General features: G+C 53.6%; 6 protein-coding genes across 6 annotated transcripts; 4 read left to right on the top strand and 2 right to left on the bottom strand.

Moving 5' to 3' along the window:
• Positions 1-937: 937 nt before the first annotated feature.
• Positions 938-2,820, bottom strand: ASPBRDRAFT_49564 (putative salicylate hydroxylase). Its single transcript, XM_067626367.1, has 6 exons — positions 2,699-2,820; positions 2,077-2,632; positions 1,864-2,020; positions 1,648-1,803; positions 1,452-1,591; positions 938-1,397 (listed from the first exon to the last, which is right to left on the bottom strand). The coding sequence occupies exons 2-6, from the start codon at positions 2,630-2,632 to the stop codon at positions 1,021-1,023; spliced, it is 1,386 nt and encodes a 461-aa protein (XP_067472947.1). The 5' UTR covers positions 2,699-2,820; the 3' UTR covers positions 938-1,020.
• A 169-nt stretch (positions 2,821-2,989) lies between these two features.
• ASPBRDRAFT_49567 (cupin domain-containing protein) lies at positions 2,990-4,471 on the top strand. The gene is made up of 3 exons (XM_067626368.1): positions 2,990-3,337; positions 3,411-3,845; positions 3,918-4,471. The coding sequence occupies exons 1-3, from the start codon at positions 3,082-3,084 to the stop codon at positions 4,220-4,222; spliced, it is 996 nt and encodes a 331-aa protein (XP_067472948.1). The 5' UTR covers positions 2,990-3,081; the 3' UTR covers positions 4,223-4,471.
• A 972-nt stretch (positions 4,472-5,443) lies between these two features.
• On the top strand, positions 5,444-8,090 carry ASPBRDRAFT_139545 (putative C6 transcription factor; the record flags this gene model as incomplete). The annotated part of the gene is made up of 9 exons (XM_067619106.1): positions 5,444-5,542; positions 5,612-5,712; positions 5,782-6,008; positions 6,067-6,567; positions 6,627-6,819; positions 6,878-7,027; positions 7,117-7,607; positions 7,683-7,892; positions 7,951-8,090. The coding sequence occupies 9 exons, from the start codon at positions 5,444-5,446 to the stop codon at positions 8,088-8,090; spliced, it is 2,112 nt and encodes a 703-aa protein (XP_067472949.1).
• A 221-nt stretch (positions 8,091-8,311) lies between these two features.
• Positions 8,312-10,044, bottom strand: ASPBRDRAFT_139552 (carotenoid oxygenase family protein; the record flags this gene model as incomplete). The annotated part of the gene is made up of 5 exons (XM_067619107.1): positions 8,312-8,983; positions 9,048-9,185; positions 9,248-9,624; positions 9,691-9,814; positions 9,862-10,044. 5 exons carry the CDS (start codon positions 10,042-10,044, stop codon positions 8,312-8,314), a joined length of 1,494 nt encoding a protein of 497 aa, XP_067472950.1.
• A 334-nt stretch (positions 10,045-10,378) lies between these two features.
• On the top strand, positions 10,379-11,792 carry ASPBRDRAFT_164798 (fumarylacetoacetate hydrolase family protein). Its single transcript, XM_067619546.1, has 4 exons — positions 10,379-10,721; positions 10,811-10,947; positions 11,004-11,373; positions 11,438-11,792. The coding sequence occupies exons 1-4, from the start codon at positions 10,442-10,444 to the stop codon at positions 11,542-11,544; spliced, it is 894 nt and encodes a 297-aa protein (XP_067472951.1). The 5' UTR covers positions 10,379-10,441; the 3' UTR covers positions 11,545-11,792.
• A 799-nt stretch (positions 11,793-12,591) lies between these two features.
• Positions 12,592-14,256, top strand: ASPBRDRAFT_139532 (putative MFS transporter; the record flags this gene model as incomplete). Its single annotated transcript, XM_067619105.1, has 4 exons — positions 12,592-12,804; positions 12,866-13,122; positions 13,207-13,635; positions 13,698-14,256. The coding sequence occupies 4 exons, from the start codon at positions 12,592-12,594 to the stop codon at positions 14,254-14,256; spliced, it is 1,458 nt and encodes a 485-aa protein (XP_067472952.1).
• Between the last annotated feature and the right edge of the window lie 573 nt (positions 14,257-14,829).

Raw genomic sequence — 14,829 nt, forward strand, 5'->3', positions numbered from 1 at the left:
AAGTTATCCAGGTTTCATTAGTCCAGAGTATTCAATCCTACTGATCCCATGTCTAATTTTGATGTTTAAGAGCCCAGGCTAATCTTACATATTTATTAGCTGGTAAGAGAGGTGGTTTTAAAAGTGTTTTACAGTATAAATAGCCTTACTTTTTTAAAAAATATGTGAACACTGTCACTCCAACAGGAAGCTGAAGCTCTTTGATAACACAATAATATAGTAATCAATATATATATTTTAAACTTAATATCTATTATATAATCCAATCAACTTCTTTATCTGAGAGTTTCGGTAGATTGCCTCTTGACTTTTTGAATATAGCTTATTGATTTTAATATGTATATTATACTTGACAATAGCTAATATATAGCTAATAAACTTTTTATTAATAGGTAAAACCAGCATCACGAAAAGCAAGAATGCGGATTCGATCATCACGAGTAAGGTATTTTGAATATATCAATTTAGAGGTAGTAGGTTCAGGAGTAGAAGGCGTCTTTGAAAACAATAAGAACCAGTAAAAATCATCGATTTTAACGCGTTTATGGACTTCAACGCGTGGCTATATCAAGTAAGCGGTGTTAGGTAAGACTCACCGCTTGAAAGGATTCAGATCCCTGCAACGCTCCACCATTCTAACGATTTTACCGGGGTCAACCGGAGTAGTACCGAATTGGCGTCGATATAAATATATATATATATTTGAGCATGCGTCTCCTTAAGGGATATGACATGACACAGGATTCTTCAAGTGGACACCAAACTATGATGTTCAAGCCAAAAGTGGCTGACGAGGATTGTAGAAAGTATCTGACTGGTCCCTTATGAGAGCTATTCTACTTTTCTGACTAGAGTCATTCATACTCTTCATTTCTAATAGTGTTGCAATGCTGCATCTCACATTTAATATACCTAAGTCTAGCTTTATATCTCTTCGGTAAATTTATTTATTCAGTATGGAATACAAGCCCAGTCTGCTGAATTCCTTAAATTGCGGGATTCCGACTGAACAGGATAACGCTATAACATGTTACAGTATCGACTCTCTACTCTTTCCGCAACCCCCTCCATCTCCGTCCATGCCCGGTCAATCTCGCGCTCAGTTTCGTAGCCATAACACCACATCTGTGTGGCCGGATCACTCCATTGATTCGGACTGTGACTGAAGGGGAGACCCTCCACTTCCCGCGCCATGGCCGCATCGCGCGCCTCCTGCAAAGGCCCATCCGCAAAATGCCACAGCTGGCCATTTAGCAGACTGGCCTCCTGCATCTGGCTTGCCCGGACGATCCGCACTTTCTCGAAAATGGCTAATGCATCGGACAGCTGCTCCGGGGACCGCATGTGGGATAAGGAGCGCGCCAGACCCACGCCGCTTTCCACGGCCATCGCCGCGCCTATTCACGGACCAGTCAATGGGATTTCACTCCAAATGGGGGCGTACATCTTACCCTGCGACATATATGGCAGCATCGCATGAGCCGCATCGCCCAGAATGACCAACTTGCCCCTTGTCCAGCGAGTGAGCAACGAGCCGCTCATCAAGGGCCATTTGATCGTCTTCTCCACCATCCCAATGATCTTGGCGAGACTGTGGGTACACATGAGCAAGGGGGGCGTCGTATAGACATGCATGAGAAGACTCACACAGGGTCCCATCCCTGGAACTCGGCCTTCATATCCTGCAGGGCCGTCCCCACGTCCCACGTGGCCGGGTCAGAGGTATCCCGGTGCGAGAGCACCATGTTAAAGGCTTTGCCCGCCCCGATCGTATAGGTCATGACGTGTCTCGAGTCGCCGATCCTGTGGTCTAGCGTGAGAAATAGAAGAACTTTTCTGTGGGAGATGCAGTGAAGAGACTACCAAATATTCAGTGCCGGTCGCTCCAGAATCCAGGACACTTCGGGGTCATTTCGCATCCGGTTCACGTCGACGACCGCCCGATAGGCAGCGAAGCCGGGCTTTACGAAAGGCATCTCCTCGCCATTGAGGATTACCTTCCGAGCCACAGACTTGATGCCTGCCATCCTCTCAGCTCACGTGGTCATAGAAAAGGGTAGCAAAGGGAGGACGTACCGTCCGCCGCAACGACCAGGTCTCCCGTGTGGCTTGTGCCGTCTTCCAAGGTGATGCTACCCAGCACCGGATCGTAATCGACGACTCTTGCCCCCAGCTGGATTTCAATACCCATATCCTTGGCTTTCCGACACAACGCCGAGTGAAAGTCTGCCCTATGGATCACGTAATAAGGCGCGTGAAAGTTATCGATGAAGTCCGGAAGTAGCCTGGTCTTTCCAATCACCGTCCCATTCTGCCATCGACGGAAGGAGATAGACTCTGGCGAGGTGATGTAAGGCTTCAGATAGGGCTCTAGCCCGAGCTCAAACAAGATGCGGGTCGAGTTGGATGGGATTTGGATCCCCGCACCCACTTCCCCCAGCACGGGCGTCTGCTCGTAGATGGTGACCTTGTGGCCGGCTTGCGTGAGAGCGATGGCCGTGGCCAGCCCTCCGAGACCCGCTCCGACAAGAAGGATGTTCAAGCCCACCTTGCCCATGGGCTTGAGGGAACCGGGAAGGGCGCCCTCCAGCGTCTTCGCAAACTGGAGGCAGTTACTGGGGTAGGTTGGCATCTGTTCTCATTTCGGCTGTCAGAAAGGATGATTATACTATGTCGATTAGATTGCCAACACACTGACCATGAGTGATCGGTGATTGGGAGCCGCTCTCGGTCCTTCTCTGGAATCCATGACCGAAATCTGTACTGACAGGGAGACGTTTCTGTATCTATAACTTGATGATGTGGCCCGGGCTGGAGATGAACTACAGGTAGCCTCTTATAACTATAAGGTACTGGTTGAGTGGGTGGTCTCGACCTGGTGGCCGACCCGACCTTTCCCCGCCGTTTGCCGCTACCCGTTCTATGCCCGACAGGCAGTTTCTTATCCGTCCTCCTCACAAGTGATAAGTTCTGAAGCGAACGCCCAGTGATCGACTCGGAGGAGGCTGTCTTGAAAGTTGCCGGATTCTGTGATTCTGCCAGATACAAACTATACTAATACGCCGTTCGTCAACGCTCGCGATGGCACCTTCCATGATCGACACGCCTCCACAGAGCGCGGACAGCGCGGCGCAACTGCTTCAGGATCTTGAGGCCAGCAAGACTCTGCCACTCTGGGCCCAGATGACAAGACTCAACCCCCCGGAGCCGAACCCCACCGCCGTCCCCTTTGTGTGGAAGTATGACAGCATCCGCCCTAACCTGCTGCGTGCCGGTCAGCTGGTCACTGAAAAGCAGGCAGAGCGAAGAGTCCTGATGCTGGTGAACCCCGCTCGAGGTATGCCCCCTTTGGGATTGGTTAGGCTGGTGGTCCTCTCCAGACCCGTTAGTGACACTCCCCAACCGAGTAGATGCCCCGTACACCACCGATACACTCTACGCCGGCCTGCAACTAGTCATGCCGAATGAGACCGCCCCAGCGCACCGACACACCGCGTTTGCGATGCGCTATATCATCGAGGGCAACGGGGGCTTTACGGCGGTACATGGCCGACGCATCCGCATGCAGAAGGGAGATGTGATCCTGACACCTACGTGGAACTACCATGACCATGGCAAGGATGGCAGCGGCCCGATGATCTGGCTGGACGGCCTGGATCTGCCCAACTTCCGACACTTCCGGGTCCATTTTCTCGAGCACTTCAGCGAGCCTCGCTACCCGGCCGAGGATGTTGACACGTCTGCCTCTCCCATTGTCTTTCCCTGGGACCAGATGAAGGCCCGGCTGGATGAGACAGAAGGCAATTGGGCCACACAGCGCTATCTGAAAGCCGATGGTCGAGAAGGTAAGACTGCTCCCGACGCCATACGCTCCTTTCTGCACGATTGGGGACTAACAGAGGGGGGAAAATGATCAGTGAGTCGTGTACTGGGCGGCTGCGCAGAGAGGCTGAATGCGAGCACGTCGTCCCCGCGCCGGCAAGACACCCTGTCCGCTGTTTATCATGTCATCACCGGCAAGGGTCGCTCGGAGGTCGGAGGTCAAACGCTGGAATGGAAGGCGGGGGACACTTTCTGTGTGCCCTCCTGGCATGCCTACCAGCATTTTGCCGATGCGGGCGAGACGGTCTATCTTTACCGCTTCGACGATAAGCCGATGATCACGGCGCTGGGCTTCTATCGGTCGGCGGAGGATGATACTGAGAAACCAATCTCTGACTGAAGAGAAGGGGTGCTCTGATGCAGTTCATTACCTTTAGTTGGGCAATGTTGAAACGACGTTTTAGGTCAATATTGAAGTCGTAAGAAACGCTTGATTCTTTCTATCTAGGCGCGCTCGGAAGGAGCGGTTGAGGTTACGGTGTTTCGGGTCACGTGACCTTGTTTACTAGTAATCTACTGGGATTACGTTCCAACAGGCAATGTGCAATTTCTCACCTGGGAATAGTTACGTAATGATATTATGTCTGAGTACTAGTTTGGTGTCGAGTTGGACTGCAGCTAATGTAATGGATAGATATGTCCATGGACCACAACGAGGTAACTAGTTGTGCGACCCGTAGTATTCTAGTCATGGTGTTAAGATATGTATATATTTTGTTTAATATTATTAAATTAATGCCTATATATAGAGAAATATCCACTGTCCAAACCTAGATAAGTAGGATAAGCTTATCAGTTTGAAGAGGCCTAAGGCACATGCACTGGTTATTTCCCTACCTATATATACTATAATCTGTTAAGCTGTGGGATTATCCAGGCCACAGCGTTGCAACAGCGCGCGTCACCAGTGGGTTATCCCATATATAGTTAATGCATTTAATTGCAGGTTGGATTAGGGTTTACTTAGTCCGTACGGAGTTAGATCCAATCAAATGTGCATATTGGTCAGCCAGTCTAACGTAAGCGGCAAGCGAGTCGGCCAGGTAAGCCAGTCGGCCACCTCTGTATCCCATACTAATCCAGCAATTTTTGAGCTGTAATACTATAGCAAAACTTTATATAATCAGGTTTATATTATAAGACTGGCATATTAGAATGCATCTAACCTTCGTATATAAATGTAAAAAAATATATATCAATATATTTTCAAGTAATATATATTACACTGTATTTGTTTGTAATTTAACTTGAACTAGTATTATATATGATATAGCTCACATTATATTATTATTTTTTTTTGGAATTATATATTCTTCAAGTATACATACGCTTACGTTAGTAGTTCCAGGCTCTCAGCCGAGGTACAGGATCCGGACTTTCCCCGCGTTCCCGCTTACCCTTGTTACCTCTTCCCCGTCCCCGTCCCTGTACCCCCGTAGCCGGTCACAGTTCCATTCCTTCCCCTTGCACGGGCCCGTTCGCGACAGCTTCAGTAGAAGCGAAGCTAAGCAGAAGCTGAGCCATGCCACAGGCAGGCATCAAGGCAACCCGCACCCCCGTCATGGAGCCGCCGTCCGATCCTCTCTCTCTTCAGGGACCACCGGGCAAACGTCGCCGCGTGGCCCTGGCTTGCGATGTATGTCGCACGCGAAAGTCCAGGGTAGGTAGCGAATCCAAGGATTGACGTGCAGCAAAGATGAGCCCTCCCACTGATTGCGGCTGTCCCTAGTGTGATGGCATCCGGCCCCAGTGTGGCATGTGCCAAGACCTGGGATTCGAATGTGTCTATACCCCGCCAGTCACGGCCACAAATGTGATCGTGCAGAAAGAGTGAGGCCCCCGAAACAGCCCGTTTCTTGTTGCTGCCGTGTGTGTGTGTGTGTGCTAATCAGGCCTAAGCTACCTCAAAGACCTGGAGTCCCGGGTGAAGTCGCTGGAGAAAAACCTCACCACCATGCAATCAGACCTGTCGGGACTAGCGGCGCGATTAACCAGCAGAAGCCCGCCGAGCGAAGGTCCGCTGGAGCCCTGCCATGAGCCCCTAGCCGACCTGGCAGGGCCCGAGGATCCCATTGACGCCATGGGCGCGGTAACCTTCGCGGATGAGGAGGACTGCGGCTATTTTGGTGAATGCGATTCGTCTCCCATCCGTCCAACGCGTAAGCTAACAGGAACCTGCTGCAGGCCCATCCTCGAACATCGCCTTTTTGCGGCACCTGTCCCGCGCAGTGTCGCACCGCGAAATCAACCAAAATGAAATCAACACGCCCCGGCTCGACCAGATTGCCTATGATGGCGGTGTCGTCAGCGCCACCCGGCCGCCATCGCCGTTGTCGGGCTGCACGCCCACAGCTGGGCGGCCCGGGCTCGTGACGAATCCTGCCTTGCCGTCGTCCGAAGAGACCTTACGGCTGATTCGCCGGTTTTTTTACGAGACGGGATTGCTGTTCCCGTACATCCACGCCCCGACCTTTCTTGAGACATATGACGAATTCAAGAACAATGCCAAGAAAGTCCGCCGAACTTGGTTAGGCCTGCTGAGCATCATGCTGGCCATGGCGAAGGTGACCGGCGTATCCGGCCATGCCCCAGCGGAGACGCGGATCAAAGAGTCCACCGTCTACTATCGACAGGCATTGAACCTGTGCCGGGGCGAAATGCTCCGAGGGACGACTCTGGAAGTCGGTGGGTTGATACACGTTGTCCGCCGAACTTGGCGTAGTAACAACTGACCTTCCCGGTAGTGCAGTATCTCCTGCTCATGGGCCAATATCTCCAGGGGACACAGAAATCCGTCCAGGCGTGGACCGTGCACGGACTCGCCGTCAAGGCCGCGCTGCAGCTCGGGCTACATTCGAAGGATGCCTCCCAGGCGTTCTCCCCTCTTGAGCGCGAGACACGAAAAAGAACATGGTTTGGTTGTGTGGTATTGGATCGGTATGCGCCCCCCTCAATGCTTGCATTGGGTGTGGAGCCCGACTAAACAGCTCCCTAGAACCTTAAGCATGACCTTCGGACGACCGCCCGCGATCCCTGACAGTTATGTTCAGCTGGACCTCCCCATCGTCGATTGTATCGGCCAGGGCGAACCGTTCGTCGACGACAAGACCATCCGTCATAGCATCCAGTTCTTTAATAGCACCATGTCAGTTGCCCCCCTTCCCCACCCCCCCAAACCCCGCCCCCCAACACTCTCCCCCAATTCGACTGCCCGCACCGACTGACCCTGACCAGAACCCTGTACAAGCAAATGGGCAACATCATTGACCAAGTCTACGGCCAAAATCTGGGCTGTGGCCCTGGCCTGTCGGTTGGTGAGACGGTGGGCCGGGTGCTGTCGATTGAGAATCAGCTGTTTTCGTGGGTCATGGCGCTTCCAGAGAGCCTTCGTCAATTAACACTGCAGGGGCTGCGCGAGGAAATCAAGAAGTCGGAGAACCAGCCGGGGCCTTTTCTCTCCCTGAAGTTTCGGGTCATCCTCACCCTGCGTTATCTCCATACCCAGATCCTGCTGCATCGGCCCATCCTGGTGAAGTTTCTCGACGCGAGCCTCCCGTCCGGTCTGGAGCCTGGCCAAGAGCGGATTCTGAATGAGATCGGCCATAGTAGCATGAACAAGTGCGTCGAATCGGCCATGGAAATTATCGACATAATCCACGAACTGGTCTTTACAACAGGGCAGCAGCGCGATCTCCTAGGGGCGTGGTGGTACTCTCTGTATTATAGTAAGTTGCCAATTTTCCTCTTTAGCTTCCATTCCAGTTTGCCGGTGGCTCATACTTTCTTGTCTTGGGGGGCAGCCTTCAACGCGGCACTGGTCATTATTGGGGCCACCTGGGTGCAGCGTGCAAGGCAGTCGGCCCAAAATTCCCCGGCGCACCAGCCCACCAATATCCAGCTCTATCCTGGTCGCGCTGTCGCAACTCTGTATCGACTGGATACGGGCAATCGGATGGTGGACCGCTGCAGGTATTACCTTGAGCAGTTGATCTCAGTCCTCCGTTTACAGCGTAAGGGATTCCGTGCAACCCCCCGGTGGACTTCGATGACGCTAATCGGATTGCACAGCAGAGGACCTGACTGGTACTGCCATGAGCAGCGTCACCCCGGGCTTTGACTTTTCGTCCTTTGGCATGGAATGTGGAGAATTTATGTTGGATGACTTGTTTACAAATATGACGCACGCACCGGCGTTGGAACGTTGGTAGGCTATCACGATCGACCGCATTTCCGGTCGTGGATAATGAACGGTCAAGGTGAACGGTCAAGGAAGTCTCTGGAACAGCATCACCGGTTTCTTGCTCTTTCGTTGGGAAACAGAAGGTCACAATCTTCGCGTTAAGTAAGATAAAAAAAAAAAAAAGAAAAAACTATCAATTCGAATATTTATCTTCCTTCAACTGAACGGCACTGAGGACCGCTGACTCAATTACAATTGCTCTGTCTGTGGCCCGATATCTCTCCCATCCACCCAACTTCCATGTAGACCGTGGCGCAGACGGATCGGAAGCAGGATCTTGGCCTGCGCGTGAGTGAAGTCTCGCGTGTCCAGCAGATGGAGCTCGCTGGCCATGGTCTCATAATTATTAACCAGTGCCAGAACAAACCCATCTCCCTCCGTGGTCGAGTCCTTCCGCGGGATAAAGACCGGCTCTTGGACCAGATAAGTATTTCCGGGGAAGTAGACCTCCGTTTGCCCCGTGGCGTTGTCGAAGTGGGCCAAGGAGTTGTACAACGGGTAACCACCCCCGAGATTGGGTGCAATCCGTTCGAAATCGGTACCCAGCTGCGGGTCCATCAGATCGAAGTAGCAGTGGCGATAGGGATGGGTGGCGAACCGGTCATCGATCCGGTAGAACTCCGAGTTGCCCTGGTGCAGGATTTCAGGTTCGGGAAGGACGAGATCCTCGGTCTGGGGATCGAGGGTGAATCGGACCAGCTGGGAGTGAATCGAGCTGGGCTCAGGTGCGTTCCCCTGGGCGTCGGGCCACCAGAAGAACCCATTTTTCTCACCTAAGCCCAGGTCGATCACCAGGTGACCTTGTTCATCCTCGTAGGCGTTGGCCGTATGGCCTGGGAAGGAATTCTTATACTGGAACCACTGCATCGGGTGTTAACTTGCCGTTACTCCAGAAAGATGGGCAGAAAGGGACTGGTATAAGTACCTTCACATCTTCGGCTTTGGCGCCCCGTCGGGGAATGACCCCAAAGTAGAGCGGGGTCTCGGGGCTCCATTGCCAGTGTTCCCCTCCTTGTTTCATGCGTTCAATGTCACACACTTGAGGGATGATTGGGAAGACGACCTATGCGGTCTGGCATTAGCCTGACAGCCCCACCACTTTGTCGAGAAACAGGTTCAACTTACCCAGTTATCCGTCACGGCAAAGTCATGGATCATCGCCACCACCGGCGCGACCAGCCAGGCCACCTCCGTGAATTGGCCGGTGGGCGAGACTCTGTAGTAGCACACGTCGGGTGTCCCATCTCCCCGCGCTTCGTATCCGAAGCACACCATCTCGCCCGTGACCGGGTCAAACTTTGGATGCGCGGTGAAGGTGAGACTGGGCAGCTGGCCCTCAAAGTTATAGAGCCCCTTGGTCTCCAGCGTGACGGGGTCCATGGCATAAGGGGGAGAATCCTCTTTTAAAGCCAGCAGCTGCCCATTGAAGAAGACCACATTGGTGTTGGCGGTGCTGCGGACTTTGAACTCCACCGCATCGGTAAACTTATTTCGGTATTTGCCTGTTGTTGAAACTGTCAGATTTTGATGGGTTCGTCTATACTCGAGGGAGACGGCTGACCACTAACCGAGCAATGCGCGTTGAGCCTCGCGCTCTCGCACGAACTTCTCCGTTCTCACGTACCGTTGCCGGAAGGACGCTCGGCCGTCTTGGATGCGGAAGGCAGCGACATTTCCATCTCCGTTGAACCACTGTCTCTTGTCAGTCTGCTGGATGCCTGGGGTGGGAGGTTCCTTACGAGATCATCTTCGATGAAGGGAGGCAGTTGAGGATCGGGCATGACTCTATAAAAGACTCCATCGATCTCCTTGGGGATCTCACCATATACTTCCAATTGGGATACATCTCCTTCCACGCGACAGGGCTTCATGATCCCCGAAAATTGAGGGCGATCGGGAAAGCGCGTTCTCATCTCGGACATCTTGGGTGCGAATGATTGTGGAATAATCCGTAAAAGGAGAATCTTTGTTGAAGGGGGACACTTATAGAATTTGCCAGGGTAAACGGTATAAGCCAATGTGATCTGTCTCCTTCCCACAACTGTGCCGCAGCGCATCGCGGGACCCCCGGGGAAGTGTCTCGGGGAGCAACCGGGTCTCCCATGTCTTTGGCTTCTCGGCTGGACTGATGCAAATCTCCAGCCGGAGTTCCGTAGCAGGACTGACTACTAACAGTTCCGCTCTCTCCCCGACGACTCCCCGCCCCACCCCGATGAGCTATTAATATGGGAGAAGGGTATAGTTAATACACTCTCCAGGCTTCTGGTCGTCCTCTGGTTTCCGGTGACAATCCCATCTTCCACATTCTGCCAGCTGAATATGTCTCTTCCTTGGAAGCGTCTGATCCGCTTTCGCGCCCTCGATGGCCGCATCCTGCGCGGCGAGCCCATCTTGCCCGCGGAGAGAACGATCGATCTCGGGCTGGTCACCGAAGCCGATCAGCTGCAAGCCCGCATCATCCAAGGCCAGGACATCTACAATACGGCGGGCGAGACCAAGGTGACGGATGAGGTTGTGACTGTGAAACAGATCCTCTCCCCGCTCGCTCCCAGCGACGTACCCATTCTACGCTGCGTGGGCCTCAACTACGCCAAGCACAGTACGTCGTGAGCCCAGTCCCCCTTTTCCCCAACCCCCCCCCCGGTAAAGTCGCGATCTATTTCACTAATCTATAACCACTTCCCATAGTCAAGGAAGCCGGACGCACGCCCCCGCCTTTCCCCTTCATCTTCTTCAAGCCCAACACCTGTGTGCATGACCACGGCGTGCCCGTCGTGATCCCGCGGATCGCGCAGGACGACCAAGCGGACTACGAGGGCGAATTGGTTCGTCTCGCCGCGTTCTTCTCCCTTCCATCCACGATCCCCTAACCGGGCTGCAGTGCCTCGTCATCGGCAAGGACGCCAAGGATGTCCCCGTGGAGCGTGCCCTTGAGTACGTGGCGGCGTACACGGCCGGCAATGACATTTCCTCCCGGAAATTGCAGCGCGATCCCGCCTACGCCGGTCCCGTCCCACAATGGGGCTTCTCGAAAGGCTTCGACCTCTTTGCGCCCCTGGGCCCCGTGCTGGTCGCGGCATCGGAGATCCCCGATCCGTCGCAGTTGCACCTCAGGACCACCATCGATGGCGAGGTGCGGCAGGATGAGACGGTGGGCGATCTGCTGTTCGACTGCGGCTACTTGATCTCTTATCTGTCTCAGGGCACGACGCTGCAGAAGGGCAGCATAATCATGACGGGAACTCCCGGAGGTAAGTGGTAGTGATTGGACAGTTTTTGGGTCTGCTGTTGCTTGGTGAAGCTGATTGCCAGTAGGTGTGGGCGCCGGTTTAAACCCCCCAAAGTGGCTGGTTCCGGGGACTCAGATGGATGTGCACATCTCGCAGATTGGGACCCTGCGGAATCACGTTGTTTATGCGTAGAAGCGAGAGGAGGGAGGTTGATGTGTGTCCTTTGATGAATAGAGCTGAGAAGGAGCAAGGTCACTGTTAGTATGGGTAGATAAAATACCTACCTGTGATCTCACGTTGAGATAAATGATTGGATGATCAAATGATCCGATCCTACCAGATGGTGTCTATGAGTTTGAATTTGGTTGCTTCAATATAGGTCTTCACTGGACTAGCATACAAGTAGAAAAGATATTCGGAGAACCTCTCAGCAGCCTCGCATTTCGACACACCCCTGCCGGGTGGATGCCTTGAGCACCATCAAGAACACCGTACTGACGTCGCACTGGGGGCCGTCCGCTTGCACCACTGGGCCACCATTTGGCCATGAACGCGGCTGTGGGATCTTCATCCTCGAAGCCCGACTTCATGGTGGCCGCGCTGACACGTCCATAGCCTTCGTTACTGATGGCGATAAGGGTGTCGTCCGTGGTTTAAAGAATGTATCACGCGTAGACATGGACAATCTTGTTCGACCGAGCAGCGTTCTGATATTGTGGGCGCGCAACGTCTGGAGCCAATTGATGATGGAAATGGATTGAGCCCCTCTCCTAGCGAGGGAGGAAAATACCTTTCACCCGCGGCTCGGGGATCGGTAGGGACAATGACGCGTGTCCCTACCACTCTCACACCGGGATAATCACGCATACCGATCTGATGGCTGGCACTGTGTAGCGAGGCGAGGGATGGGAATCCGATCTACCCTATAATGGCCCCTGATCTGTCTATATCTGTGACTAGAGGGACGGGATCCACGTCCTGGTTGAGTCTGGGAAAAGTTTTCTGCCCGACGCTTCCCCACACTTTCGAAACCCTCAGCTCGTACCTGCTCGCCCTAGTGCAAAGCTCCGGAGATTAATTACGGACGGGGATCCTCCCCCTAAACGGGTTGCCACTCGTCTTCCATCTCTTTTCTCTCCCTGTATCAACCGTCTGAGCGGTCTAGCTACCACACAAATTACATTCCCCATGGTTCCTGTGGCCGGTACGACATCTCTACACTCCATTTCCCACGCCAGCATGCGGCGTCAGGGGCTTCCTCTCATCCCAAATCCGACCCAGGATAAGCGGGATCCGCTGCGCTGGCCCATCTGGCTGAAGCGTTGTGCTATCATCACGACCTCGATGACGAACTTTGTGGCCAACATGGCCGGATCTGGCCTGTCAGTGGCCGTCCCCGAGTTGATTCAAGAGTATCACAAGCCCGAGTCTGCTGTGGTGCAGCTGCTTACTGTAAGTTCACCTCCTGTCAGAGCGACCACAGCGCGACGCTGATGGTCGGGCGACTTAATAGTATAACTTCCTGTTTCTGAGTATCGGCAACATCTTCTGGGTGCCCATTGCCCACAAATTTGGCAAACGCGCCTCGCTGCTCCTTTCCATGGCGCTCCAAGCCGGCGCCCTGGCGTGGTGCGTGACAGCAACTAGCTTTTCTAGTCTGCTGGCGGCGCGATGCGTGCAGGGATTTGCTGGCGCTGCGGGCGAGAGTATCGTGCCTGAGATAGCCGCGGATATCTTCTTTCTGCATCAGCGAGCTGCGATGATGTCCATGTAAGCAAGCCCGCCACCCTCCCCCCCTCCGACCTTTAGCGGAGCAAGGAGAACAGACAGCTTGATGATGGTCCCACTTGTTAGCTATGTGATTCTGATATCAGGCGGATCAGCAATCGGCCCGCTGGTCAATAGTCTGATGGTGCAGTATCTGCCGACCTCCTGGCGGGCCTTCATGTGGGTTTGCTTTGCGCTGGCGGTGGCTGACATTGGGCTGATGCTGTTCCTGTGTCCTGAGTCCAACTTCCGGCGTCCAGAGTGGGATATGCCAGCCATCGAACCCGAGGCGACGGAAACGAAGGCCGCCCGGGAGATGGTCGAACACGCGGCCCCGGAGGACGTGTATACGGTGCACAGGCCCTCCCTGGTCGACATCATCGTGCCGGTCCGCCTCGACCGCGAGCTTAACTTGTTCTGGGCCATGGTAGCGCCCCTGCGCCTGCTGACACGGCCAGCTGTGATCTGGGTGATCCTCCTCTACGGATGTGCCCTCAGCCCGCAGATCATCCTCATGTACATTGTTTCCCCCTCCAGCTTCCTCCCCGGCTCGTTCGATACTGACTTGGTCTTGTAAGCTTCACCATGTCCTCCCTCCTGGAAGCGCCCCCGTATCTGTTCTCCTCCGTCTCTGTCGGCCTGATGCAGATTGCCGCGCTTATCGGCTTCATCCTGGCCTGTTTCGGTGGCGGCTGGCTCTCCGACCTCATCAACAGTCGGATGGCGCGCCGGCGGGCCAACGGGCAGGTCCGCGCCGAGGATAGGCTGCTCTCCCTGATTCCGGGCATGGCCATCGGTCCCGCAGGCTGCGTTCTGCTGGCCTTCGCCTGCCAGAACCATTTACACTGGACAGCCATCGCAGTGGGGTTCGGCATGGTCTCCTTCGGGACAGTGTACACGCCTAACATCGCCATCACCTACTTGGCACACCGGCACCAACGGGATGCGGCGCAGTGCCTGGTGCTGGTCAACGTGGTGAAGAATTTGGTGGCGTTTATATTTCTGTACGAGGCAGTGGAGTGGGTGCAGAGCCAGGGCTATTTGCAGCTGTATCTGGTGATGCTTGCGCTGGGGGTCGTCACCATCGGGGCGGCGCTGCCGCTGTATCTCTTACACGGGAAGCGGCATGTCGAGTGATCGATGGGGCATCGCCCGATCTTTGGCTTGCTATCTAGTTCATAGGGAAGGAAATCAGTTTCATTTGAAAACATATTGGGGAGATTGACACTTGTTGATTCGGCCACTAGCGTCGACAAGGCTGAAACTAGCTGCATTTATCTTGCATGGGGATCATGAGACGCGTCTGTCGATTGACTGCGTGGCTTTGCGATCCTGGAGGTTGAAATAATCGTGACGTGGCATGCTGGTTTAAAAGAACGCTCACCAGATATTCAACTGGGAATCGATGGAACCAGTGTAACAGGACTAGCTTCTTCTCTGTACCAACTAGCCAGGTCCAACATCACGTCACCGTAACAAACAGGCCAAGCTATCTGTAACAGAGCTTAGTCTCAGCGAGACACAAATATGTGATATACCTTCAGTATTTAAATAAAGCGGTGTTTTGGGTTGGACATTACTAGGCCAATAGTAATAGTCCTTTCCAAAATAGGCTTGGAGATATTTAGATATCAGTCTTATTATCACGAAGCACTTCAGCTTTTCTGCGTGATTGTGATAGGATCTACTTGTCAGGGTAGAAAGCCTGTC

This window comes from Aspergillus brasiliensis (genome assembly GCF_001889945.1).
Source record: "Aspergillus brasiliensis CBS 101740 unplaced genomic scaffold ASPBRscaffold_33, whole genome shotgun sequence".
Lineage (NCBI taxonomy): Eukaryota > Fungi > Ascomycota > Eurotiomycetes > Eurotiales > Aspergillaceae > Aspergillus > Aspergillus brasiliensis.

Bases quoted from the DNA above. Each gene is read 5' to 3' on its own strand.
- ASPBRDRAFT_49564 (XM_067626367.1), bottom strand. From the start codon at position 2,632: ATGCCAACCTACCCCAGTAACTGCCTCCAGTTTGCGAAGACGCTGGAG. The intron at 1,592-1,647 runs GTGAGTCTTCTC...GTGTACCCACAG, and splicing joins TTCCAGGGATGGGACCCTGT to TCTCGCCAAGATCATTGGGA. The intron at 1,398-1,451 runs GTAAGATGTACG...GTCCGTGAATAG, and splicing joins GCTGCCATATATGTCGCAGG to GCGCGGCGATGGCCGTGGAA.
- ASPBRDRAFT_49567 (XM_067626368.1), top strand. From the start codon at position 3,082: ATGGCACCTTCCATGATCGACACGCCTCCACAGAGCGCGGACAGCGCG. The intron at 3,338-3,410 runs GTATGCCCCCTT...CCAACCGAGTAG, and splicing joins GCTGGTGAACCCCGCTCGAG to ATGCCCCGTACACCACCGAT. The intron at 3,846-3,917 runs GTAAGACTGCTC...GAAAATGATCAG, and splicing joins GAAAGCCGATGGTCGAGAAG to TGAGTCGTGTACTGGGCGGC.
- ASPBRDRAFT_164798 (XM_067619546.1), top strand. From the start codon at position 10,442: ATGTCTCTTCCTTGGAAGCGTCTGATCCGCTTTCGCGCCCTCGATGGC. The intron at 10,948-11,003 runs GTTCGTCTCGCC...ACCGGGCTGCAG, and splicing joins CGGACTACGAGGGCGAATTG to TGCCTCGTCATCGGCAAGGA. The intron at 11,374-11,437 runs GTAAGTGGTAGT...GATTGCCAGTAG, and splicing joins CATGACGGGAACTCCCGGAG to GTGTGGGCGCCGGTTTAAAC.